Source organism: Ambystoma mexicanum, chromosome 11 (assembly GCF_040938575.1).
Source record: "Ambystoma mexicanum isolate Mex_15411 chromosome 11, UKY_AmexF1_1, whole genome shotgun sequence".
Classification (NCBI taxonomy): domain Eukaryota; kingdom Metazoa; phylum Chordata; class Amphibia; order Caudata; family Ambystomatidae; genus Ambystoma; species Ambystoma mexicanum.
In genome coordinates, this window is record NC_090934.1 from 1,020,278,312 (window position 1) to 1,020,305,515 (window position 27,204).

The window sequence follows — 27,204 nt, forward strand, 5'->3', positions numbered from 1 at the left end:
ATTGTAATGTCAATGTAGCATTTAAGCAAAATGATTGGCCAGAAAAATAGGTGCTACTCTCTGACAGTCATTTTATCGACCTCAAGAAAAATAAAAGACTGAATTCCATTTCAGCCTCTGGCCTACAGGACGCACACAGCGCTGCAGCATGCGCTTCAAAACACCGCGCACGTGCGCAGACCTAGAAGGCCACCAATAAGAAAGGCACTTCTTTTGCTGTGTTATGAAGAAACACTCCGCCTGGGAGAGAATTCAAATGATGCAGCTGCCATTTAGAAATTAAGGAAGACCGGCGTCTGTCACCACCGGTGCACCTTGATTGACACGTAACCACATAATTCATGTACACAAACGGGCTTATTTTTTGTTTGGTGGTGGGGCTGCGCCTGGTTCCCCGCTACCATTTCCCACAGGCGGCTTGCTTTGGAGACAGACAGCAAGGAAAGTAGACAGTGCCGTGTAATCTTCTTACAGCGAGCAGGTATTAGGCAGGATTGGCCAGCGCTCTGCGCAGTGCCCTTCACACCTGACCCTGTCACTCAGAGTTTAGCCGAGGAGATTTGCGCAGGTCGAGGATGGAGACATTTCACACTCGGCGGCTCCACCACTCATTGCCCTGGCCGCTTCCGGGTGTCCGTGGGGCGTCTCCAGTGGCGAGCGCCGAGCAGAAGAGGTAGCCCACCGAGCGCGTTTCCCAGGTAGGCCTCCAGACTGCCACTTGGCGGCTTCCGGGTGTCCGAGGTGCGTCGTCAGGGGCGAGCGCCGAGCAGAAGAGGTAGCCCACCGAGCGCGTTTCCCAGGTAGGCCTCCACACTGCCACTTAATAGATCTACAGTATATGCAGAGTATGTATTGCTAATAGCAGCACCTCCAGCACAGCCTGAGAGACACGCATAGGAGCCCCTCAAAGAACACCGGCAGCAGAGCCTAGAGATCATTTCCAGATAATCGACGCCCTGGAACCCGCCTGCATTTTTGTATGAAGTCCCTTCTCCCACGAGTCGAGGAAGCGTATCGTGCTGTGTTGGAAGAGGCATTCTTCCAGTTACACGTCCTTTGTGTAGCTTCAGTGGTCTCAGGCAGCATTTCAGGATAATGGAATCTTGAAGACAGATCCATGTTAGACGAGATTGTGCCAGCCAAATACCAAGACCTGTCAAAGATGTCCAATAATCACAGACTTGTTTCACCCTCTCCAGGGCCGAAGCCGTTGTGCTGTGTGATTAACTCCAACCAACCTTAGTGATTTTGCAGTAAAATGAGTGGGCGGGAAGGGCTATAGAGTGCAGTGGAAGTTGATCTATTCTACCGCACATTGTAGAAGCTCTTGGCTCCACTGTATTACCTGATTACTCATATTATTGAGGCTATATTAACCCCAGGACGACCACATATGTATGTGTAGACCCATCTCTCCCCCACCGCCTCTCCCGTGGCTAAAGTACACAGCTAATCTACTGCAGCAGAGGCCTGGGATTATATATGCACAAATCCTAATTGAACCATTGAATCGGTGTAACTTGTCTTGGTTGACTTTAATTGCATTAAGGGTTTCTAAATAATACCCCTAGAAAGGACACAGGGTCACACCTGGGCTGCTGTCCACGAGTTCTGTTTGCTGTCCCCTTGGGAGTGGAGCAGATTTCGGAGTGGAAAGGATATGCTGCCAACTCATGACTGGCCGCTGCCCATACCTTTTCCTGGCAGAATTACAAAGATGGCCGCCGAGTTACAGGCTCAGGCTGAGGCTTAGGTTTGAGGTGACCCAATTTATGATCCCCAGTATTTGCTTCATGGTCAGATGTCTGAACCTATGTCTAGCACAGATGATAAAACAAGATCGTGTCTATCGCCAGCTGCAGCCAATTTAAAAGCCATTTACCAACAGTTTAAGATACATCCTCTTCCCAAGCACAGAAACAACTAGATCTTTCTATCTGTGAGTGTAGCGTGTGAGGCTTTAGACCAAAATTCATGTTTATGTCTGAAAATGTTGTTCTGCCTCTGGCACCTTATCTAGCAGAGATGGAATCTCGTTTGACTGGACATGCTAGAGCAAGGGGATTTACATATTACTTGCCTGGCTTGATGCAGTGAGATCTCGTTTGACTGGACATGCTGGAGCAAGGGGATTTACATATTACATGCCTGGCTTGATGCAGTGGGATCTCGTTTGTTTGGACATGCTGGAGCAAGGGGATTTACATATTACATGCCTGGCTTGATGCAGTGGGATCTCGCTTGATTGGACATGCTAGAGCAAGGGGATTTACATATTACATGCCTGGCTTAATGCAGTGGGATCTCGTTTGATTGGACATGCTGGAGCAAGGGGATTTACATATTACATGCCTGGCTTGATGCAGTGTTAGACAAACTTCAAAGGCCTGGCTTCTGCTAAACAATTCACTGAAGTGGTAGGAGGGGACACGGTTTGAGCGCCCAACATCACAGTCAAAAAGCACACCTGCCAATGAACTAAATGGCAGATGAAACCAATGACAATGTATGAGTGAAGCCGATAGTTATGAAGCAACTCAATTTGTTCTTCAATATTAATTGTATATATTGTTTTACATTTATAAAACGCTAAATGGCCCCCTCTCCTATTTATGAAGGTGTTAAACATATTACAGCCATACCATATAGTATAACCGCAGCACCTTACGATAGTGAATAACAAAGCCAAATGTGCCCTCGAGCTGTTTCTAGCACAGACCCCAGCTTGGGCAGACCATATGTAGAATTAATGCTTATATAGTCTATCGCAACAATTTGTTTTCTTGTCTGATCAGTGTTTTTATTTTTAAAGGTCCTAGACCTCACTTGCCAGGGCTTTCTGCAGTGCGTTTGTGCCTTGGCCTAGTGAGCTAAAAAAGCCGCCACGTGGAAGGATGGAATCCGAATGGTAGCGTTGACGAAATTGGACAGAGAAAAGACTTGATTTCCCACTGCGTAGAGTGACCATCCTTTCCAAAAATGCGTGGCCCTCGGAGAAAAAGACTCCAGTGGAGCCGGGTTCTTTTCCTGGTTTGCATGGTAGTGACATGCTCCTTGTATCAGCTCTCTTTCATGCCGAGACCAGATTCAACCTCGTGGACAGAGATTTCCGAAGAGGCTAGTGGGGTGGAGGATCCACGGGAGCTCCTGAAAGTGTCTCTCAGGGAGGTTCTCAATCAAACTATCTCGGAACCCGGAATACCACCTGTGACAGAAAGGACCAAGATCAGGCACTGCATTTATGTAGACCCTGAACCCTTCACCCCTGTTGGTAAACCCATTGTCACCTCAATACCAACCACCAGGAGCACAACGGATAACCCCCAGGTGCCGACTCAACCCGTTGTGCCCATCTTGCCTCATGCCAAGGGAGAGTACCCAAGAGATCTCTTCAGCGTTGAGCAGCGCAGGGAAGGCTGGGTGAGCCTCCATATCTTTGGCATGATGTATGTGTTTGTGGCCTTAGCCATTGTCTGCGATGAGTTCTTTGTCCCTGCCCTGGGCGTGATCACGGAAAAGTTGCAGATCTCAGAAGACGTGGCTGGGGCCACCTTCATGGCTGCTGGTGGATCAGCACCAGAGCTCTTCACCTCTCTCATTGGCGTCTTTATCTCACACAGCAACGTCGGAATTGGCACTATCGTTGGCTCTGCAGTCTTCAATATCCTTTTTGTCATTGGGACGTGTGCCCTCTTCTCCCGCGAAATCTTGCACCTGACTTGGTGGCCTTTGTTCCGAGACGTGTCCTTCTACATTCTGGACCTAATCATGCTCATCATCTTCTTCTTGGACAACGTCATCTTGTGGTGGGAGAGCATGCTTCTCCTGAGCGCCTACTGCCTCTACGTCATCTTCATGAAGTGGAACGTGGAAGTGGAGCAGTGGGTGAAGGAACAATTACTCAAGAGGAAGCGCTTGGTCAAGGTGATGGCCTTGGAAGATGCAGTTAAGGTTTGTATGCTCAACTTCCTTAGTATTCATTATTTTAAAGTTTTGTTTCTATTCTCAGTTCAGTACAGTTCTACATAAAATGGAGGCCACAAAACAATCCACATCATTTTCCACAAAACAATCCACGTAATTTTCCCAGGGTCACCTAATATTCCTTCAAAAGTATAATAACATTGTATGGTTATAGATACAAAATGTAATATTGCCCCAATTCTCATGAATTCAGAAACTGATGGGCAAGATTAAGCTGTGGGCAGAGCATATATCTCGCTAAATGTGGGTAGGTGGTAGATCTTCAGGTAGCAGAGTATTTGGGAAGGCTGGTGCGGGGAAGTAAAACGGAAAATGTGAATGGGGCTATGTGCAGGATCGTGTAACACTGAAGGTTTTATGGAAGGAATGGGGAGTTGAGATGTTCCTTGCATCTGATGTGCAATGCAACCTGGCGGATAAGGAGAAACAGGGGGGCACTACAGAGGTAGGGATCACAAAATGAGAACTGATGGTTGGGGGTGCAGGAGGATGAGACTCGAAGCAGATGGGAGGGAAGTGTTTATAAAATGATGGATGTGGGTGCAGTTACCAATTACACAGACCATGTAGCACAGTGCTTTAGCTGGGAGTGTTATTGCATATGAGGATGTGCAACGCGTGATCAGTGAAAGAGAAGCGAGTAAAGGAATTGGAGGACTGCTGAAAAGTGCACAAAGCAAGCAGTTGTATGCACAATTCAGGCAGCAATGTTGTTGCTGGATGATAGGGTGTGGTGGGAGGCTTGTGAGCAAGAGGATGCACGGTGTGAGAATATACAACTTGGCAGTAGTGTGAAGGAAGAGGTGAGATGAAAAAGCAAGGCATGGGATGAACAGAGTGTTTGCCAAGCACAAGAGAGAACAGCGCCTTATTATAGCCTTTCTGCTGCATTATAGAGTTACAGAGAAAAAGGCGAAAAGATGCAACAGAGACATCATAACATGCATCACACATAACGTTTCTTTTATTTATGAGTATAAAAACTTAATATTGACCAAACTGAATCAATATGTTTGATTGTGCTTGCAAGTCTAATTCCATGACACTGCTAGGCAGAAAGTTCTTTATGTAAGACTCTTCAACTCTCACACCATTAAATACTGTAGTTTTAAGACCAACATGTTGTATTCATCGCTGTTTGTCCTTGCTTGAAATGTTCTACTCTGCATGGAATTCCAGAGAGATAGTGCCATTTGCAAAATATCAGCCTTGACAGAACACCCTAATCAAAATGGCACTGGTCCAAATGATGAATCGGTGGAAAGCAGAAAACAAAACAATGGCTCCCTCCTCCATTTGTGAATCACAATCCGGAATGCTTGTGGCCATTAACAAATGGAAAGGAAACAGTTGGTGAATGAGAAAAGATTGCAATTGCATGTTAAGTAACAAGATATGTACCGTAGCTCCTTTGAATATTTATTTTCCACAGTTCAGTTAAAAAAATGATCGGGCACTGCCTGTTAAAACATCCATCTCTGCTCAAACACTGTTTATAAAATAGAAATGTATATGCAGTTAGAACATGAATGAATGGATATAATAAATACTTTGGCTAACCCTGTGAAAAACAGTGGCTGTAATTACCATTCCAAGATGGCAGCCACTGCACTACAAGTTGTTTTCCCTTCTGTTTTTGGTAGGGCACCGTGGGAGGCATCAAAGAAAGTGAGTTTGCTGTGAGCAATGTGCAACTGATCGAATTGCAGGAAAGGAAACATTATATCTTGGCCCATATTGCCAATGCCGAGGATAGGCACAGTTGTGATTGCTAGGAAACTAACCCCACACAATTCAAGTTACCAAGCGACTCCAACGGGATACAGCCATAACCCACCAATCTCCAATGGATAACAGGGTGCTATGCTTTAACGTCAACTCAACTCACTAAAATTCCCATGACCTCTTACAAGCACACATACAAACATTTAGAGGAAGAACTCTTGGGCATATATTTTACATTTCTCTATGGTTTTACAATTTATAACTTGGAATTCCTTTCTTACCACAGCCTTCAGTCAGGCACTATAGCAAACCAATTGGTATTTGGGAAGTTTCACCACTGCACGTGGTTATATGTGAAACAACAAAAAAATATAATATTTTAAAAAAAGAAGTTAAAAGTGTCTTACGACTTTATTAAATGAATCCATTATACACTACCAGGTTGTGAGTGTATGGCAGGTGTATGCTCAGTTGTCCACAAACACAGACCAGGTAGCCATTTTTTTAGTAAAATGAGAAAACGACTTCTGTATAATACCTTTGGTAATAAGACTGACTACAATAAGGTTGACCTAAAAACCTATTGAGCAGAGGGGACGGGCTTCAATGTTAAACACAAAAACATTAGGGTAAGGCAGTGTGTAAGAGTGGGAAAGCAGTGGGACACAGGCATACAAAGTAAAAGCATAAACAAATGGGATGGCAAAAAGCATCATCATCATGTAAAAGGAGGTTTCCATCATCATCAACTTTTATTGTTCTGCACAGAAGCTCCATTACAACATATACAAAACATACAAATTACAATTATCACAGATTAATCTATATTATCTCCACATATGGCTTATAAAATAACAAATAATATATACATTACACCTATTAACAAATAAAGCGTTTTCATGATTCATATAAGTCATGTCATAGAACAACACATGGAGTGGTGAAAAACCCACACGTTCTTCCCAGACCGTCCCTCAATGTAGGCACAGGTGTCCACCATTTTAAAAACACATACAGAATATAATTATAGCAGTATAAGCCCCGCATATATTTAAAATGGTTTCCCAGTTTTCACCTTTATTATACAACAGTGGTAAGATCCTCAAACTTATTTTACCACATTTCGCTAGCAAGCACCTCACTTTTTCCAGGTATAGTGACCTATTCCAAAAACAATACATTTGCCTTCGCCGCTCAATCCCAACAAAAGGGCAGCTTTGAATGTTCGTACACCATGCCTTATGAAAAGAGGCATTTTCCATGTCACACTTAGGTTTACATATAGGGGCAGATAAATAGTAAGTCAGCCACAGTTTCAAAGGACATATCATATCATATCAAAGGCGGAATCCCAGCATACACAACAGCAATCTACTAGATGTTGCTTTTTCTGCCTACCTATGACAGTCTCTTGGAGTAGTACCCCCAGTCTCAACTTTATGAGCTTACATCTCTGCAGTTGGGAGGGGATCATATCTATACATAGTTTCTGACTAGGTTTGCAGCATCTGCTTCGATACGGTTGGCACCACTTTGGGTGCAAACCATAGGTTCTCCAGTTCCTGATGCAAGGGACTTTACGTGCCCCGACCATGGCCTCCTCCATGGAGTATACCTCTTTCCGTTGTTTCCGTACGTTATCAGCCTTCGGGTTAGATTGCACCTTTACCCAATACGCCAACAGTCTCAATCCAGCTTGTTCAGCAATTGAGTCGATTCCATGATACCCCTGGTTTTCACGCAGAAGAGATAGCAGGGATAAAAGTGTTTTTCACAAAAATGTTTTCACGTGGAATCATTTCAGCACCTGTAGTTGATCAGGCAACCCTTCAGGTGGCTTCTCTATGGTAAACAACATAATGTTGTGATGGGCCAAGGCATTCTAAGTCTCTCCCCTGTATGCCTGCTAGTATGTTTGTGACATGAACGTGAGATGTCATATGTAGGAGATCACCCATAGAGTGTTCCCCTCCCGGGGTTTCATGAATTTCATTTTTTGGAGCTGGCTACTTTGGTGGTGGGAGCCAGTGGACCCATCTCCTCTTGTGCATAAGTTGTACCTGTCATTATGAACTTAATATAAGGAACCTACCTTTGAAGACTTACCTGATGAGTCCAGAATGCTATGTATGAACGTGATGCAGAGTACATGTCTCCAAGACAGGATGCTAATCTCCCCATTCACAGGGGCACCCTACCATTGGCCTGATGTAATCTTTGAGTGATCTTATGCTCTGAAGCATCGTCTTTTATTCTGTCTCAGTATCCCCATCCTGACACCATGGGAAGGTGGCTGCTGACTGGCCCTGCAGAGTTCCCACTCTTCCTTTGGGCATGTATCTGTATGCTTCTGGAATAGCATACAGTTGTACATTCAGATCTTCTTGTGAGGCACGCTGTTATAGTTGCCACCCTCTGTTCCAGCATCGTTGCAAGAATTATAGGAAGTATTACCTCCATACCCTCATTTGCATTCCCTTTTGCTTTCCCTTCTACTGGGCTATCTGTGAGAGAAAGTCTTCTTCAAGTCTTCAAAGGATCATATGTTGCTCTTTGCTTTCCTGTGCTCAATCGGTCCCATTATCACGTTTCCTACCTGGTTTCTTTCAAGCAATTGCTTGCACCTGGTTTACCTTTGACTTGCCTGCGAGGTTTAGTTACAGTCCTGCCTTTATTTCTTCCTTTTTAGCTGTCTCCTGGTGGACTGTTAATCAGTCCAATTGCTGAATCATTTGTTAGTGACAGCATTGCGATGCAGTGGATGGTTTGGTTGGTCTTATTTCCAGAGGCATAGCCAGGATTGTCTAACAACTTTGGACTGAAGCCTATGTAGTTGGGTCCACCGCAGTGGCATTACGTTCTGTGAATGCCCACAAAGTGCTGCTGAGTGGGCTTCTAGAGATTTTGGGTGGGCCTTGCCCGCTCAGGCCCCACCCGGTCTATGCCTCTGCTTATATCCCTCCTAAACCTTTTATGGGTTTACCGACAGTTCTCTTGTTTTGGACTAGGTTCCCAAACCAGCTCAAGTACAGAGGCTGCTACCTATCCTGACCATGGCATCAACACTGCACCCCTTGGTCCTAGCACCTGGCCAAGATGCAACTGTGCTGTATCCCTGCACTGTTTTGAGAATGGCATCTCTTCTTTGCTTGTCATTTGGCCTGTTTCTGCTGAAGGCTGTCTGTTTCCAAAATATCTTAAAGGCAGTTTCTTTGACACAAAAGCTCCTGTGACATGGAGCAGAGCAGACTGGGCTCCTGACCCTATTACAGCCAGGAGTTGGTGAGGGGCCAGATGTTATTTGCTTAGCTCAGTATGGCAAGAATAAGACTTAGGGGCAAGAAAACTGAGGGGGCATTTGATTTGTATATGGCAAAGAGCTACTAGATAATGAAGAAACACAATGAACATGAACAGTCGACTTTGTATAGAGAAGCCAGGCTAAGGCATTTTTTAGATGTGCTATTGTTTGGTAAGGTCCTCTCATAGCTTACTGTGAGAAACCTGAAGGTGTCTCCCTAGTTAGTCTCCAGGAATCTGTCATCCAGGTGGCCAGGACATGCCATCGCTATTGGATCCAGTTCCTGGGGGTGGACCAGTGAGGGAGGATCACCTGGATGAGGGGTCTTTGGGGAGTGGGACACCAACGGGTGAGACACGGTATCCCTTTTTCTTGAACAACTTTTCCTCATCCTCTCACGTATTTTTACACATTTAAGTTTTTTAATACAATATGCAATAACATTGTTATTTCTTAATGAGAGTTGGAACCTCTCTTTGCTTATGAAGAAATAGATTTGCTCAAACCTGGTTGTGTTGGTAGTATCACGAAGAATAAAGACATCAAATTACTAGGCATAACCATCATCCTGGTCCTCAAACTATCACGCCACCACCTTGGCTGAACCCCTAACTGGCGATTGAAGGTACCCTTCAAAAACAGACACAAAAAAGATGAACTGTGTATGGCCGATATCCCCTGAACGTCTTGGAAAGCCAAGGAACTCAAACCAATCTTCAAACACCTTATTAAAAAATTGGAGCCTGATTCACGTTCTTCTTTCTGTCTATCATGTGTCTGCCATTAGGTGTCATTTTAGGTTATGACATAGTCACTACATAGAAATCTTCATTTTAGTAGATTTGGATCCTGTGTGTAGACATTCCTAGATAAAAACACCAGCATGCGCAGTGCTTCTGTAACCTTCTTTATTTTATTGATCTGTCTAAGAATTCTTGCTTAAACCCATCTCAAAGAAATCATGTACATTAAAAGGCAGAGGTAATTTCTCAAGATTTGACATTTCGACCATGCTCATTTACATTCCTACCTTTCTTATTTTGTTCATAAGCATTTTACCTTCCATTTTTCCAGGCTTACATATTTCTATAAAGTGCAGGTGCAGAATATAGTTTATCATTCTTCCAACACTTTGCTTAGACTGTAAGAATTAAGTACAAAGTGCAGGTGCAATAAATAAGTACCTACTCCGCAGTCTTTCAAGCAAATGAGTGCTTGTTCTCCACAAAGTTCCACAGCGCCACCTGCGTTCCCATGGAGATGTCCATATACGATCTGCCACTCACTTTGGTTCACAAGATAGTTACAACTAAAATGTTCACAAATAAATTGGACCATTCTTTCCTTTTATAAGCAATCCTGCTTTTAGGTTCCTACACTGTTCAAAGAAGCTGGTCTGTCTTACTCATTGTTCTTTTATTACGCCTAGTCTCAGTCCATTTCTCTCCCGATTAATGTATATAGGGTTGTCTTATCGTTCCTTGACTCAGCTTATGTATCTCCTTCCACGGTGTCCCTTCACTGGGAGAATCATTTGAAGTCAATCCCCTACTACTACTACACAGATGGAAAGAAACCTGAAATTGTATGGGTAGACTTTTTTCCAAATGAGAAATTGCTTCTTACATTAAAGCACAGCACAATTTGGTGTGAAAGTGTGTTGTAAGTCCATCAAATTTTGGAATCGAGACTATAAATACTTCTTTAGAAATGCATACCTACCAAACAGTTATCACGAAGCAGAGTGGGCCGCACAGAAAAGCACAACACCAGAATTGTAGCTAAAACAGGTCCGCTGGGAATATTTACAGTGTTGGCTGAAAGAAAACATAAATAACTCAATGAAGAATGTCCCTAAAGTCTCTGGGTGGAATCTCTACCTTAAACATTCTGCTTTCTTCGTGGGGTCTTTGGTAGCTTGTGTACTGTGGGAAGACATCCTCCCCTGATTTCCGATCCAGTAGTGGTAATCACCACCTTTAGGTAAGCAGGGGGACTTGAATTGGAGCCCACTTTTCATAAAGGCCCAAAGCCTCCTGCAAATGGAAGGCCACTTTGTAGTTTCGACTAGCCTTCCACTTGACCTCTTCCAGGGGTTGTGTTCTACTGCTCACCAGCCCACTTTCTTTTTCCCCTAGATGTTGTGCCACATTCTGTTACCTATGGAATCTTCTCCTTTTCCCTTACACTCCTCCTCTTTTCTGCTTGCTTCACCTTCACTCTCCAATGCTTTGCCCTGTGCTAGGTCATCCACCCATCCCTGGTCCCCTCTTTTCAGGATGATGGCTCTACCTACTCTATGCTACCACTTGGTTCTCCCTGGGCAAGATGTGGCCTTTTCTCCCACCACTCTTAGCCACTCTCATCTAGACAATTCCTCTCACCCTCCTCCTTCCTCAACAAGATGGTTCTCCACTCCCCCTACTCTATCCTGTTGTCTCGTCTGACCTGCACTTGTGCTTTCATCCTCTCAACACGTGGTATTTCTCCTCTCCTCTTCAGATATCAACCACGCCTTCTCACTGGTAGCTTTAACAGCATACCTGTGTCCTTTAAGTGGACATTACCATAATGTAGCATTCTGTGGTGAAGCCCTGCCTCTCACTCTGGTTAGGCAGAAGTTGGCCAGCGGATCCTCCTTACTGCTCATTGTGCCTAGTATCACAACGCGAGTGGCAAGAACTGGCCCCCTTGGCGAACTCAACCATCCCCGAAGTGACAAGCAGAACACTTCTCACACAGCTCAGGATAAAGTGGCATTGATGTCAACTTTATTTATATTTATTTAATATAATGTGATATTAGTTCATAGAACTATTTCACATCACAACAATAACTTACAATACATCAAAACCATTAAAATATCTAATTTCACAATTAAGAAAATATTTCATTATTCTAAAGAAAAATATTTGCATTTATCATCAATTTCAATGTCATATATGCTTACAGTGTCTCTAACATTTCTGACACCACCTTCCATACATTATATAGGGCGTTCATTAGACTGATGTTACCAGAATTCATACAATACTTCCAGAAGGAATCATCCCTAATTGTTGTGGAATTGTGCGCAAATCGTCCCAACAGTCGCACATAGACTTCCCACAACCTGTAAGTACGTGCTGTGAGCTTTCTCGTGCCACTGGGTCTTTATATATTCTACAGGTCTGTAGTGCCCAAGGAATACGCGTGACTGGGCCCATTGTGGTTAGAGTGGGTAAACGATCAATCCTCAGTAAAAGAAAAAATCTGCCTAAGCACACTGCTGGGCATTCCATCAAATAAAAATGAGATGTGAAGTATTTACATTGCCTTATGCTATGTTCAGGATATCTACGCAGGGATTCCATGTGGAATAGATGTTAACCCAACATTTCAATTTCTTTTCTAATTCTTCTGTTAGTGCGAAGTTATCCTGTGTCTGATCTGGTGTCCAATCAATTCTTTCAAATAGCTCTACCACAAAACTAGTCCATACACACAGACCATTTACTTTTCCCTGTTTGATCATGACATCGCCCATTTCGTTCAACAGTCAATTGATGTCAACATTTGGAGGCAAGCAAAATAAAATACTGCTGGAAAACATAGTATATTTCATGAAATGTATGCTTAATGAAAACAGAAATAGGTAGCTGCTAAACTTACAGAATTCCATTGCTGATGTCCTTATTGCTCTTCGTGATTAAAAACAAGCTCCTACACAAGTAGTGCATTCAAATAAATGTTATGGTTGGCACTGGGTAAATTATCACATTTTACACATTTTTAGTGGCTTCTAGGATATTTTGCAGCACATTGGAAAATGACAAACTGTGCACTTTCTGCTGCAAATGCAAAATCTCTATACACTGGCCGGTCTGACTTACAATGATAGAACAATAGAGCACGCGCCTGAGTTTGATAGTTTTATCACACTCTCCCTCTAATTCGGTTACCTTCTTAGTTTCTATGATAACCTGCCCGCGTCAGCTGCTTTTCCTCAGCCCTCGGGATCATGCTTTCTGGCTTCTTGGGGATGCTATCCTGATTGGGGTATTCTTCATGAACAGCTAGAGAGGTTTTTACCTTCATTCTTCACTTCACTCAGCGGGCATATCATCACGCATTTCAGAGAACACTAGTTGTAATGTCAAGGATCCGTTTTAGGGTGGGGGTCATTTTCCAGCTGAAGCGGATTGGAAAAATGGCAGTACAAGTGTTTACCTGCATTTTTATTTATCTGCCTCATTTTGGTGATTTGGTTAGGTGGAGATTGGGAGTGAGGGGCATAACTTGCCTGCCTCCATTTCTCGCTCTGCCTTACACATGCGGTTCCCTTACCACCAGCTTGCATTTTCAATGCTGGCAGTACTGCATCGGGTTCCTATGAAATCCATCTGAAATGACCACCTGGTAAAGCAGGCAGATTCCACAGGTATCCATTGTAAATGCCTTCCGCAATTGTTAATTACGGAAGGCCTCTTGCACATGTTATCTAATTGTTACTTTTTTTAATTGGATGACCCAGAAAGCTGCATCTGCTTATCCTTGGTGCCCTGGATACCCACTATTTCAGCTAATAGTGTAATGGCTAAAACATTTTTTTTTCATAAACTCTGTACCTACCTCCTTAAGCACAATTTCTATAGTAGTACTTGGTGCCCACCTAATATTTCACTGACAAATGCATTTTCTGTGGGGGGCAGCTTCCCATTTATTTCATAGCCATGTGTGAGAAAGGGCTTGGCGCCGTGTTAGTCCAGTTTTAAAATCAAGCAAGTTCCAAGTTTTGATACCTTTTATTGGACTAACAAAATATTATGCTAAGATGGTAGCTCCGAAAGCTTTCAAAGTCCCAGAGACCTCTTTATCATATGGTGGTCTAAAGACACATGGCCAACAAAAGAAAACACACACACATAGCTGGATATCACTTTTACATGAAAAAAAGACAAAGGCTTCTCCCACTTTAAACTGCAGTGGTTGCAGGAAAGAAGTATGCCAGGAATTCTGTCTTGCATGGCCCCTTCATCCAAAGGGCCATACATTGGAAATGAAACAGACACATGCTTAAACACTGGGGAGCTCATGTTCTACAAAAGTGTAATTTGGTGGCGGGACCTGTTACACTTACACTGTAACGTAAGCCAGTCCCTGCTACCAAATATTGGTCATTTGCACTGTGTGATGTAAATGTAAAGAGCAAAAGGTGGCATACAAGAGTGTACACCGCCTTTTGCCCTTCACATTTGCACTCCGCAGTGCAAGGTGAATAAACAATGCCTGGTGTTTAATGTTCATTTTTGAACACATTGGCCCTCATTATGAGGTTGGAGGTAACCATGCCGCATTTAGCGGCATGGTTGCCTCCTTACTGCATACCTGGCCCGGGTTCCTCAAATGAGGACTTACCGGGCCACCCCAACCTTGGCGGACCCAGTAATTCCTTGTCCGAGGAACCCGGACCCAGTCCTTCCCCATTCCCATTCGAGCCCCCATAGGGCTCAATGGGAAAGTGGAAGGAGCTAACAACGGGCCCGTTTATAGCGGGCCCGTTGTTAGCTCCCTGGTCTCCTCGCGGGACCCGGTAAGATCGCCTGCTTTTACCAGGCGCCCATTGCGGGTCCCGCGAGGAGACCGCGTAATGAGGGCCAGTGTTTAGAAATACAATTAAACCCTGCTCGACATGCTTGCATGTTGGGCAGGGTTTAATTGTAATTGTACACGCTCACTGCCATGCGAGCGTAGCAGGGAGCGTGTACAATGGTCCATATGCAATGCTCTGCTCGTGCATGAAGCAGGCGGACCACAATGGGATCTCCAGCATTTACGCCAGCATGAAAATCCATGCCGGCGCAGATGCTGGAGCATTTGTATGGCAGAGAGGAGGAAGGCGGATAGAAACGCAAGTTGTGTTCCGCCACTCCTCTTCGCCATACAAATGATTGAAAATTAGCCATGCCGTGAATGGAAGGCGTCAAAGCCTTACTCAAGGCTTTTACGCTTTCCATGCACGTTACAGCGCTGATGACCATATGCTTTCAAGCAAATGTTTTGCAAGTGATTAATGTGTACAAACGTTGAAACGGTTAGTGTCTATTGAGTAGAACCCAGCATAAAAAAACAGTAAAGCTATGGTTGAGAGATTCCAACATGTTAAATTCAAAGGCACACAGTTTGAGGAGGAAAGGATCTGTTTTCTAACACCTTCCATGCACGGAAGGTTTTTTACAAGTACAGTGGTATGCATTTTCCAGTGTTATAAGCAGATTCAAGTTTTTCCAATTACAGTGTGTATAAATATCTTCCTGGAAGTCACAGCCAAATTCTTGCTTGCAGTGATTGTAATGCCCCACCTGACTATGAAGAACACTGTGCAACCGTGTGTGGGCACTAAAACATTGTCAGAAGTGGCTGTATGTTTCTGTAGCCTCCATGCTATGGCTAGGATGGTACATTAGGTTAACATGAGTTACTTAGGCCTGCTTGTATGCATGTGGTGGAAGTGGAAATAATACAGAAATATTCCCTAATCTGTCTAAAATGTATCCTAGTTGTGACTCATATTTGACAGTGTCTAAAAGCTTTCAAAGTCCCAGAGACCTCTTTATCATATGGTGGTCTAAAGACACATGGCCAACAAAAGAAAACACACACACATAGCTGGATATCACTTTTACATGAAAAAAAGACAAAGGCTTCTCCCACTTTAAACTGCAGTGGTTGCAGGAAAGAAGTATGCCAGGAATTCTGTCTTGCATGGCCCCTTCATCCAAAGGGCCATACATTGGAAATGAAACAGACACATGAATAAACACTGGGGAGCTCATGTTCTACAAAAGTGTAATTTGGTGGCGGGACCTGTTACACTTACACTGTAACGTAAGCCAGTCCCTGCTACCAAATATTGGTCATTTTCACTGTGTGATGTAAATGTAAAGAGCAAAAGGTGGCATACAAGAGTGTACACCGCCTTTTGCCCTTCACATTTGCACTCCGCAGTGCAAGGTGAATAAACAATGCCTGGTGTTTAATGTTCATTTTTGAACACATTGGCCCTCATTATGAGGTTGGAGGTAACCATGCCGCATTTAGCGGCATGGTTGCCTCCTTACTGCATACCTGGCCCGGGTTCCTCAAATGAGGACTTACCGGGCCACCCCAACCTTGGCGGACCCAGTAATTCCTTGTCCGAGGAACCCGGACCCAGTCCTTCCCCATTCCCATTCGAGCCCCCATAGGGCTCAATGGGAAAGTGGAAGGAGCTAACAACGGGCCCGTTTATAGCGGGCCCGTTGTTAGCTCCCTGGTCTCCTCGCGGGACCCGGTAAGATCGCCTGCTTTTACCAGGCGCCCATTGCGGGTCCCGCGAGGAGACCGCGTAATGAGGGCCAGTGTTTACAAATACAATTAAACCCTGCTCGACATGCTTGCATGTTGGGCAGGGTTTAATTGTAATTGTACACGCTCACTGCCATGCGAGCGTAGCAGGGAGCGTGTACAATGGTCCATATGCAATGCTCTGCTCGTGCATGAAGCAAGCGGACCACAATGGGATCTCCAGCATTTACGCCAGCATGAAAATCCATGCCGGCGCAGATGCTGGAGCATTTGTATGGCAGAGAGGAGGAAGGCGGATAGAAACGCAAGTTGTGTTCCGCCACTCCTCTTCGCCATACAAATGATTGAAAATTAGCCATGCCGTGAATGGAAGGCGTCAAAGCCTTACTCAAGGCTTTTACGCTTTCCATGCACGTTACAGCGCTGATGAACATATGCTTTCAAGCAAATGTTTTGCAAGTGATTAATGTGTACAAACGTTGAAACGGTTAGTGTCTATTGAGTAGAACCCAGCATAAAAAAACAGTAAAGCTATGGTTAAGAGATTCCAACATGTTAAATTCAAAGGCACACAGTTTGAGGAGGAAAGGATCTGTTTTCTAACACCTTCCATGCACGTAAGGTTTTTTACAAGTACAGTGGTATGCATTTTCCAGTGTTATAAGCAGATTCAAGTTTTTCCAATTACAGTGTGTATAAATATCTTCCTGGAAGTCACAGCCAAATTCTTGCTTGCAGTGATTGTAATGCCCCACCTGACTATGAAGAACACTGTGCAACCGTGTGTGGGCACTAAAACATTGTCAGAAGTGGCTGTATGTTTCTGTAGCCTCCATGCTATGGCTAGGATGGTACATTAGGTTAACATGAGTTACTTAGGCCTGCTTGTATGCATTTGGTGGAAGTGGAAATAATACAGAAATATTCCCTAATCTGTCTAAAATGTATCCTAGTTGTGACTCATATTTGACAGTGTCTAAATGACTCGCAAACAGAGTGGCAAATACAATACTTTATCACTGTTCCAATGGTGAAGTTTCCACTGTTTGCTGGGCATGCCTCTTCTTTATTAATGGGTACCAATCATTTCTGGACACATTACGCACATGAAAAACATTTGCTTGAAATGTAATTTGCCAGAGAGGACAACTGCTTCCCAGTGTTTGAGCATACGTCTGTTTTGTTTCTAATGTATGGACCTTTCGATGAAGGGGCCTTGTAAGACTGAATTCCTGTCAGATGTGTTTTCCTGCTGCCAATGGAGTAGTGAGAGAATCCCGTGTCTTTTTTCATGTAAAAGTGATGTCCAGTCCAGCTCTGTGTGTGTTTTCTCTCATTAGCGGTTTGTTTTGTGACCACCATATGATTAAGAGGTCTCTGGGACTTTGAAAGCTTATGGAACTACCATCTTAGCCTAATATGTTAGTCCGATAAAAGGTCTAAAACTTGGATTTTACTTGGCTCCACATCCACAAACTCAGCCCTCATGTTGAGCAATGCCCTCAGTTTGGCTTAATAATCTATGAATGGAGCCCTTAGAACATGTGCTACTCCTGAATAATAGAGCGCTATTATCTTGCTCATCTGTGTGCTTCCATTTTATGTGTGGGTCACAAGGACAATAAAGAAGAAAATATCAAAAATAAGCAATCATGTCTCAGGTAACTCCATTTTATTACTAAAAAGCAAATATTTCCTTCCGGAGGCTGTTGTCCCCTTAGCAATATGTTTTTATTTAGGGACATTTACTTTTTTATTTTTTTATTGTGCATTTGGTTCAACAAATAAAACCTTAAGCAGAGTACTTCATAAAAACATGTACCATACATATTAAAAAAAATAAAAAACAGTATGAATCACAATGTTATCACATTTTATAATTTGATCTAATATGAATACCTCAAAACCCGAGACAACATAATCAAATTACAAATTCATCAATAAAACATCACATTTCATCTAAATTTCACATAACACATCTATACCAATTAAAATCTGATCCAATTCATTCAGATTCATATCAATAAAATCAAAACTTCCTTTCATACAGAAAATCCCACAGCAGTTATTACTAATGAGCTAACACCAAAAACTGTACTCCAGAATTGATCATCCTTCATATATTCCTTGTGGGCTACAAATTCATTATAGCCTTTCCTGTTTTGGACTTTTAAGGAAGGGTTAGGACATGGCAACTGGTTTTGTCATGCGCCCGAACACCTGGAAGCATTTCAATTGCTTCCGTTGGGGCGGCCATTGAATGTTCCACCACGCTCTCTTTAACCCATGGTGACGCTCTAGTCTTTTTTCTTTCCAGGTTGTCGGCGCTTGGCTCACTGGGAGGTACTTCACTGCCTTCCTCCCGACGAACAGCGCGTTGCAACATTGGAGTTTTTGCTTTCGCTTCCTCTCCTCACCTTTGTTCAACATTCCCCTGTGTTTTGCTCAAGTACTTAGGGTCCCTGTCTCTCGGGCCCCCTTCGTTGTCCGTCTTCTGTCCTCCTCCCTTTCTTTTCTTTCCTGCTGCCCCTGCAGAGCCCGCGTCCTTTCCCACGAGCTGCCGCCACAGCACCTGCTTTCGGAGCCTTCACGGTTAGACTGTTTATTTCTGGCTTCCTCTCCCTGCTCCAGTTTCTTCTGGTTGGAGCCGCGCTTACCTGCCAAGTCAAGAACTACTTTCCTACGTCCTCTCCGCTTCAGCTACACCGACATCAGGACAACTTCACCATCCAGGTTTTTTTCTGCCAATGGCTTTTCCCCCCAAATACACGCCTGCCTCGGTGAGGGGGCCCCAGTGCTACCGTTTACCGGTGGCCACTGTGGCTTCGTATCGAGACAGGTCTCTGTCATCACAGCTGGAGACGTATAGAGAGAGCCCCATACACTACCATTCGGACTCCAGTTCTGCAGGTGAGGAGTCGGAGGGAGGAAGTGGGTCGGAAGACAATGGAGTAAGCATAAGTGTAAGTGTCAAACGTGACAGGGTTCCACAGTTTGATTATACAGTCACACAATCTCGCCTCATAAGGTATATTTGCCCAGCCACTACAATACTCGAACGTGGGCAACGTATTAAAGCGTAGATAGGCAATCAATCTACTTAATGCGCCATCACATATTATGGATAAATACAGACGGGGTGCGTCAACACGAAATGCCTGTAAACAGTATTCCCCATACTGTTTTTTTTGTTGCAATATATTTATGTTGTTTGCTCGGTCCCAAACCTGTGTCTTTTGCTTTAATATGTCCAATACATCAGGAAGCTCCAAAATGTCTTCAACAGAAAAATCAATATTAATAAAGTGCAATAGTGCAGTTTTCTTTAAATTAGTAATAAAATAATTAATTTTCCGTAAATACAAATTTGAGGCAATCTGTCCCAAAAGTGTGCTTGTGTCCATCTTAGTCAATAACAAAGAGCTTACATATTGGATCAACCAAATCAACATAATAGAGGGCAAAAGCAACTCAGATGTAATAGCCTCAACCAGCACTCCTCCAGCTACACCCATAATAGATCTTAACATTTTTCCCTCCGTTACCTTTATTCATTTCACATGTTGCTCAGCCAATGTATCCAAACCATACATCAACCCTGGTATAATACTTGCTAAGTATATCTTTAACTGACCCTCTAGATTATTTCCTCCGTTGCTCTTTATAAATCTCTTTATCACCAACCACTTCTTTAAAATTCTTGGCAATATGTAATTGCCATAAAAGGAACGGGGTGGAAACGAGCCAAAGGGGGAACCCAGGTAGATGTATCTATATACAGCTTTCAATATGTTATGCTTCATTTTCCAGATAAAGTCCAGTTTACGCTTGGTCCTACCACTTATCATCAAAACGTTCGTTTTTTTGGTGTGTTCATTTGTAGTGGATTACTGCCAGCAAATAACAAAAGTGCATTAATAGATCTTTGCAAGCCAATGGTGTATAATTTGTAAGAAGAGTATCGTCGGCGTATGTAAGCCGTGATAGAGGTTTGCCCCAATACAGGGTGGAAAATGATGTACTTGTCCCAAAGTAACCTCTACATCTGATATATAAAGATTAAATAACAAGGGTGTGCGAACGCACCCCTGTTTCAAAGCCTTATTTATGTTAACCGGCCGGGAAAGAGTCTCCTATTGTTCTAGTCAAATGACTGCCGAGGTTTTAACCGGCTAGACCAGATTGTTCCAGGCTCAGGCTGTAGTCACAGAAGTAGCACGCCCGCTTCCACTTATCCCTTAATGGTATCTGTAATTTCCTTATGCGACCCCAGGAATGCGATATTTCTTCATCGACACACGTTTCATGGCCAAAGGAACCTGCACGGGGGCTTTTTCAATGTTTCCACAATGATGGGGGTACACGTCAATGCACTCACCCCAAACTGATAAGTTTTACCTTCAAGTCCCAAAGTTAGTCCTTCCAGAATCTCAAAGCCAATATTGTATTCAGGTATTGGAACTATTAACACTTGATGTTGTTGGCTCTTCAAATTACCTATTTTCATGTCAACTTTCATTTGAACTGCGGGTGTCTCCTTCCCTCCCAATTCAGTAATGGTAAAAAGTCTACCATTAAATCTCAAAGGATTTCCATAAATCAATGAGGCCTCTGCCCCAGTATCTATCAAAGCTTGCACCTCCTGCGCATTTTTTGATTGCCAAATGAGTTTCACATTCACATGCGGCCGTCTGTCTACCTTGATCCGGGCATATGGTACCATAGTTTGACCACAATCCTATTTGTATATTGAATGCGTGCATTTGGATTCTGTCTCCAACATCGCATTCACCTTTTGCAAATCAGCATACGTCGGTGAAGGCGTCCCCATAGGCCCCTCATCCACCTCCTCTTCAGGCGGCACAGAAGGGGAATTTTCCCCAACACGCTTATTCACGTCCTGTTTATTCACTTGCTTGAAACGGTTTTTCCCATCAAGCCGCTACTTTTTAAATAGCCAATTCATTTTCATGGTTTCAATTCCATCCATTTTCTCTTGCACCATCCCATCTTTTAGTAGCGCCAAGAACATGTCCTTTCTCGACACGCGAGAATCCCTACTATTGGACTTTATTTCCTGTTGTCCGTTTGTCACTACACCCCTCTCGCTCTCTCACTCTCGGGTTTGTCTTCGGCTTTGTCCCATTCTCCCAGGTCTGCTAACTGTCTAATTGCATCAACCACTTCATCCATTAATTCGCCTGTCATCCCCACTAGCAAGGTCATGATTACATTTTTATATGCCGGCGGAGCAGTTCGAATGATTGTATTTCGGGCTGAAACCAATAATGCCACTACCCTCATATGTTCTGGATCATCTATATGGATGGCTTCTTTCATCGCATGCTCCCCGAGTCTTTAGATCGCCTCGCTCAACATATACCACCTCTTCTCCTCACTAGGCCAGTCTGACGTAATTGTATACTTCCGATTACACCCATGAGCAGCTAATTGTAGCAAAGAAAGCATCATATCTCTCCCCTGGCCATTAGGAGACGGCCCTGCATGCAATAACTCAAAAAAATCATGGGGAATCTGTTGAATCTACGAGAAGGCCTGCTGCCCCTCCATTAAATAATCTTACCATCCATGCTAACAGAGACTCCCCAGCCCTCTGTTTCTATCAGTTGATAATTTCCCCAACTTCTTGTTGAGAATAATCCTCCAACGTTGTCAGATCTACCAGAGCACCCTCTGGATTTTGCGGATGTGGTCCTGACCGGTTTACCGGTCACCTCCTTTCTGTCAGGCTCTGGTTTAGATGGTGTTTCTCTGCCTGAACCACTTTCCGAACTAGTTCTGTCAAATACGTCTTCATCCCATTGGTCGGAAACCCAAATGACCCCTGCGGAGGCAATTACTGTCGCTACCTTTCGGGTATTCACTCTCCCTGTTCTCTTTCGATATTTATATCGGGCAACTCTTGCAGCAACTCGCTTGGCCACCGCCTGATATTTATCTGCCTTGTCATGATACAGTTTCATCTGAAGTTGCTGCATTAACGAAATCTGTTTTTGAGTAGCCAACTCTTTTTTTCAAACTCAAGACATGCGCCTGAAATTCCTCATTCTGCTGATTCATCTTCCTAAACTCATGCAACAAAATCCAACCTCTTCTGCCCAAAGCTGAGCACTCCTTTCCCTTTTCTACGAGTACCTGTTGTAAGCAGGCTGCCACCTCAGCCGGACTCGCCTCTCCTATACTCATATCCCATGGCTCGCTCAAACATGCACCACACGCCCAAGTCTGTGGTAGTTTATCATATGGACTCTTTGTCCATCCGGGGATCATTACTTCGGGACAATCTCCGCCTGCAGAGTTACCCTTTTTCCTAAATAAGGAAATCATTGTTTCAATGGGTTTTTCAAGCCCCTTGTCAAAACCTCAAATGACAATCACACAATTCACAAACACAAAAACCCAAGGAAACTGCCCGAGTCAACACTGCATAAGTCCCCAAAGCAGGTAGCCAGGCAAAGAGATCACGTCTACTAACAGGGTCTGGAACGGAGCGTCCTCCCTCTCAGTGAGACTTTTCCTTCTCTAGCTTGTCAAATTCCACCACTCTTCTGATGGGGTCAATGTTCCCACCTTCTCTACCAACTGCCTCCGGCCAGAGTGAAGGACAGTAAGCATTGGAGGCTCTCTTAGAGTGGAAAAATCTAGACAGTGGAAAAAACCATCTCATGCTCTCGTGCTCCCGTTCCCAGCGCCCCTTATCAGCACACCTGCACATCTCTTCCTCCGCTCCTGACTCGTCCTTGAACGAGCAATGCGAAAACTATCCTACGCAGTGAGCTCATCTAGTTCACACCAAAATATTGCAACCGCTGCAGAAATCATGTCTGCCTTCTAACTGAGCTCGCAGAAATGTAGACTTTCATTGTAGTCTGGAAGTGAATGTCCAATATGGCCGTGCACAAGCGCCATGTTTGAGCTAATTTTCACTCACGCATCACATATGGATAGGAATAATCTGAAACAGCCTCATAATAAAACCTCTATTTATAAATGGGCTAGCATTAGTTGGTTGTATCTCTTCTAACTTAGCCCATTTTTCCAATGGTAGGTCTATTGCAGGCATAGCAACTCCTATACCTAAATTAGTATTAGAGATTTTTAAAGGCAAATTGGGCTGCTCCGGCCTAGCTTGCACATTCGTTATCTCAGTTACCAGATGACTATCCACCGACTTTACCAGCTGTTGCTGTATAGAAATTGCCTCTGATTATTGCATAATATCTTAGGTAGAGGGAAATACTCATCGTTGCCAAAGTATCTCACCATTTTGGGCAAACTGTAACCATTTGTCTATAGGCCCACTAAGTTGTACCTGCCAAGTAGTACCATCAACAAGGGTATTAATAATGGCGTTTTGCCCAAATTCAACATGAGGCTCAGTCAGATTTCCCCCACCCTAGTTGTGATGGAGTTGGTCAATATGGGCACACTTCACATGTTCAGGTTCCTGAGGTTGCAATCTGGTATTACGTGTTGTTTGTGCAGAATCTAACTTATTTTGGATCATATGTGACTGGCGCTCACATTGCTTTCTTTTTCTCATTTTTATTTTTACCTTCCAGTCTAACACTGCTTACAGGATAAATATCAGAGTCACACGTATCGCCAGCCTCCTTTCCTAATACATTTACTTGTGTGTTCTGCACCTCTAAATTACCACCAAACAGCCAATGCTTGATCCTCACAGCGATCAGTATCAAGGACCAGTATTTCCACATCCGGGTCCTCCTGAGTCAAGATAATAGCTGGTGACGCTTCCTGCTGCGCATTAGATTGCTTTCTTGTCTCCACGTAAGCGTCCAGTATAGCATCGACCACTCTTGACAAGATGTGTTTTAGATTTTGTTGTTCTTTGGCCAAGTTTGTACCTATAACAAATAAGGTGTCAACTGATGCTGCCACAGCATTAAGCGTTATACATTAAGTCTCCTTTAATTCCGGATATGTACGTAAAGGTCCAGATGATTGCACCGTTGTATCAACATCACTATCACTGTCTGAATCCGAGGAACTCGAAAATGTTACCAAATGTTCCAAATTAGGGGTAGCTGACAATTCTTTGATAGATGCTCCATCTGCTATTCCTATGGTGTTCTTTTGTAGATCCAGGACCAAATTTAATAAGGAGCTGTTGTTATCAATCAAATGCGACAACCCCGCTAAACTTTCCGACCTGTATATGCTAATATCCGTACATACATCAATTGGTTTTGAAGTTGTGCACTCCCCTGCCTTGTAACCATCCCAAAATAGCCCCTTTATCATACCTTTTGCTTCTGGTCTACAGTCTTGTTTATTCTTTTTTAGGGCACGGAATCAAATTTAATTGCATGTGATCAGCTAACCGGCTTCATAACATTTTACCTGTCCGTATACTTGCCATACGCAAGCCATATTTCAGTAGTCGTGCCCCCTTCATGTGTCAAAACAATTAAAAAATATTCAGACAATGGGCTCACCACAAACCACAGTAACCCAAGGCAGGCGCTAAACACTGAAGTAGTAATAAGCAAGTACAAAGTAGACATTCCGGGAAATAAATATTCTCAATGAGAATGAGCAGAAAACACAATCCAATAATGACTTCAACTGAAATGGGCAGTTAAAAGATCTAAACTACAGATCAAAGGGTAGTATCACACAGTCTCTATGGCATATGCTACCATAGATTGCAGTCACAACCAGAGGCTACTTCACATAGTAACAGAGCCTCCTTACAATAAAACCATGTTGGGTCTGACGGTTTCAATGTTCACCTATTCACAAGGCCAAAATAAAAATTGTATCTGGCGGTAGGTCTGCTTTAATGTCAATTAATGGGCCAGTAGTGCACCAACAGGCTTTCCTTCTGCACAATGGCAACAGACTCCAAAACAGTCCATTCACCGGGATATCCACAAGAGTTCAAGGATTCAAAAGAGAATACTGTGTGATTTTTCTCCTATGCCCGGCCATGAAAACTGACCACTTTACAGCCCACAGTCAAATAGTAGTTAACCTATACTAGATGCTAGTGCTGAAAAAGAGCACTGCTCCTCTTTGCTTTGCTTCTCCGTCCACAACGGAAGCTACTGCTCTCTTCCGTCTGGCAAAAAGTAAGTTCTATTATTAAGCCAATACGATATAAACAACTGTTGGTCCACACTTCCTGGCCCAGTATTATTTTTATCGTTAGCACTTTCATCATTTCAATGCTGCACTGCAAATAAGGAGCAACCTTTGGCCCTCACATTACTTGAAGGCCCAGTATTTTACATTTCGATTCAGTAAAGAAAAAGGCACTTACTTAAGTTGAAGCCGTAAGAGGTGTCCATTCGATCCTCACGTTGCTTGAAACCTGATGTTTTGTTAATCGGGTAATGAAGGTGAGCGTGGCGCCACGCTCCGCTCTCATAAGAGAGTATATATAATGTCAGGAGGACCTCCATCTGCAATAACAATAGTAAAATTGCTGCAAAGTCGACCATCAAATGAAAAATAAGGCAGTCCTAGTGGGGTTGTGTCAAATAATAAGGGGCCTATCTAAGAAACCTATTGCCAAGCCTTGCAACTAATATAAAAGTGTTTGGGATAATGTTCTTCAGAAAATAAAGAAGTGTTCATAAAATGATAAGTCAGGATGGTAAGTCTTAGTCTCCCTTCCCCACGTTTTAGATACAGGGCAAGGCAGAACCTTCGAGCGCTGCACACTCCGGAGCCTTGCTAGCACGGGATAAGGTGGCACTCTTGAATGCAGCCCACCCCTGGGCCTCATCAGCCCGGGACACAGTTGAGTTCCAGAATATATCAGGGTCGTCTGTGGCCAAGTCTCATTCACCAAAACCTCTTGCCTCAGAGTTCCAAAAAAACAAACACAAAGTTCTGTTTCACACATACTTTGGGTGATGGCTTCACCCCTGGGCCCCTCTCTTCTTGGCGCAGACCCCTGACCAGTCGTATTCAAACAAAGTAACTAAACAGTTCTTTTCTCAATGCACTTTGGGTGATATTCTTCACCACTGGATCTCCCTGCTCAGACCCCTTTGGCATTCTTATATTTTCTTGTTTCATGAATCTTTGGGTGACAACAATTCACCCCTTGGGCCTCTCTCTAGTCGGGCTCGGACCTCTTCTGGTCTCATGAATCTTCAGGTGATGACAGTTCACCCCCGGGGGCCTCCCTCTAGTCGGGCTCGGACCTCTTCTGGTCTCATGAATCTTCGGGTGATGACAGTTCACCCCCCCCTGGGGCCTCCCTCTGGTCGGGCTCAGATTCCTCTTGAATGTTAGCCTTTCAAAACAGCTCCCTGTGGACACCCTTCATCTGGGCTCACTCTTGTCAACAAAATGTTCACAGGTGTTTTTACTTTTCACCCTCCTTCACAGGCCTTCCGTCGGCTTTACATTCATCAAATGCACAGTTCACTTTACTACAACAACATGCAAGACTCACTCTTCTTAGCTTTCCCTTTGGCATTCCTTCATTGGGTTCACACTTGCCTTTTCCCAATATTCACAGTCTCATTAGAAAGCAGGGTTCCCTTCCCCTAGATTTCTCTCAGCATCCCTCCCTCGGGTTCACACTTGGCAGAGTTCATAAAACAGTCCATACACAATTCTTTCTTGAGCAAGGTGTTGTCACATCAGTCCAACATCCAACAGATAAAGGACGCCGTGGAGGTATTTGCATGGGATTCTACAGGGAAGATGTTATCCGAGACAACTCCTCATGTTTTCGATTTTACCCCCTGTTCTGAAACATTAATTGTACAAACAAACAATTGCCGAAATGAAACCCACCTCATGCCAAAGCGATGTTTGTCTTTCTAACCTGTTCATAGAATGTAGGGACATCCTTGGTCCTTGGG

At 43.7% G+C, this 27,204-nt stretch overlaps 1 protein-coding gene across 3 annotated transcripts in view; it reads left to right on the forward strand.

The window, feature by feature from the left end:
- Nucleotides 1-540: 540 nt before the first annotated feature.
- Nucleotides 541-27,204, forward strand: part of SLC24A1 (solute carrier family 24 member 1) — a 334,300-nt gene continuing 307,636 nt past the window's right edge. For 2 of the 3 annotated variants that reach the window (XM_069624244.1, XM_069624246.1), the window contains exons 1-2: nucleotides 541-800; nucleotides 2,813-3,951. In XM_069624244.1, the coding sequence (XP_069480345.1) occupies nucleotides 2,980-3,951 (972 nt within the window). In that variant the 5' untranslated portion in view covers nucleotides 541-800; nucleotides 2,813-2,979. The remainder of the gene's footprint in view (nucleotides 801-2,812; nucleotides 3,952-27,204) is intronic. The other variant, XM_069624245.1, reaches the window with a different exon arrangement.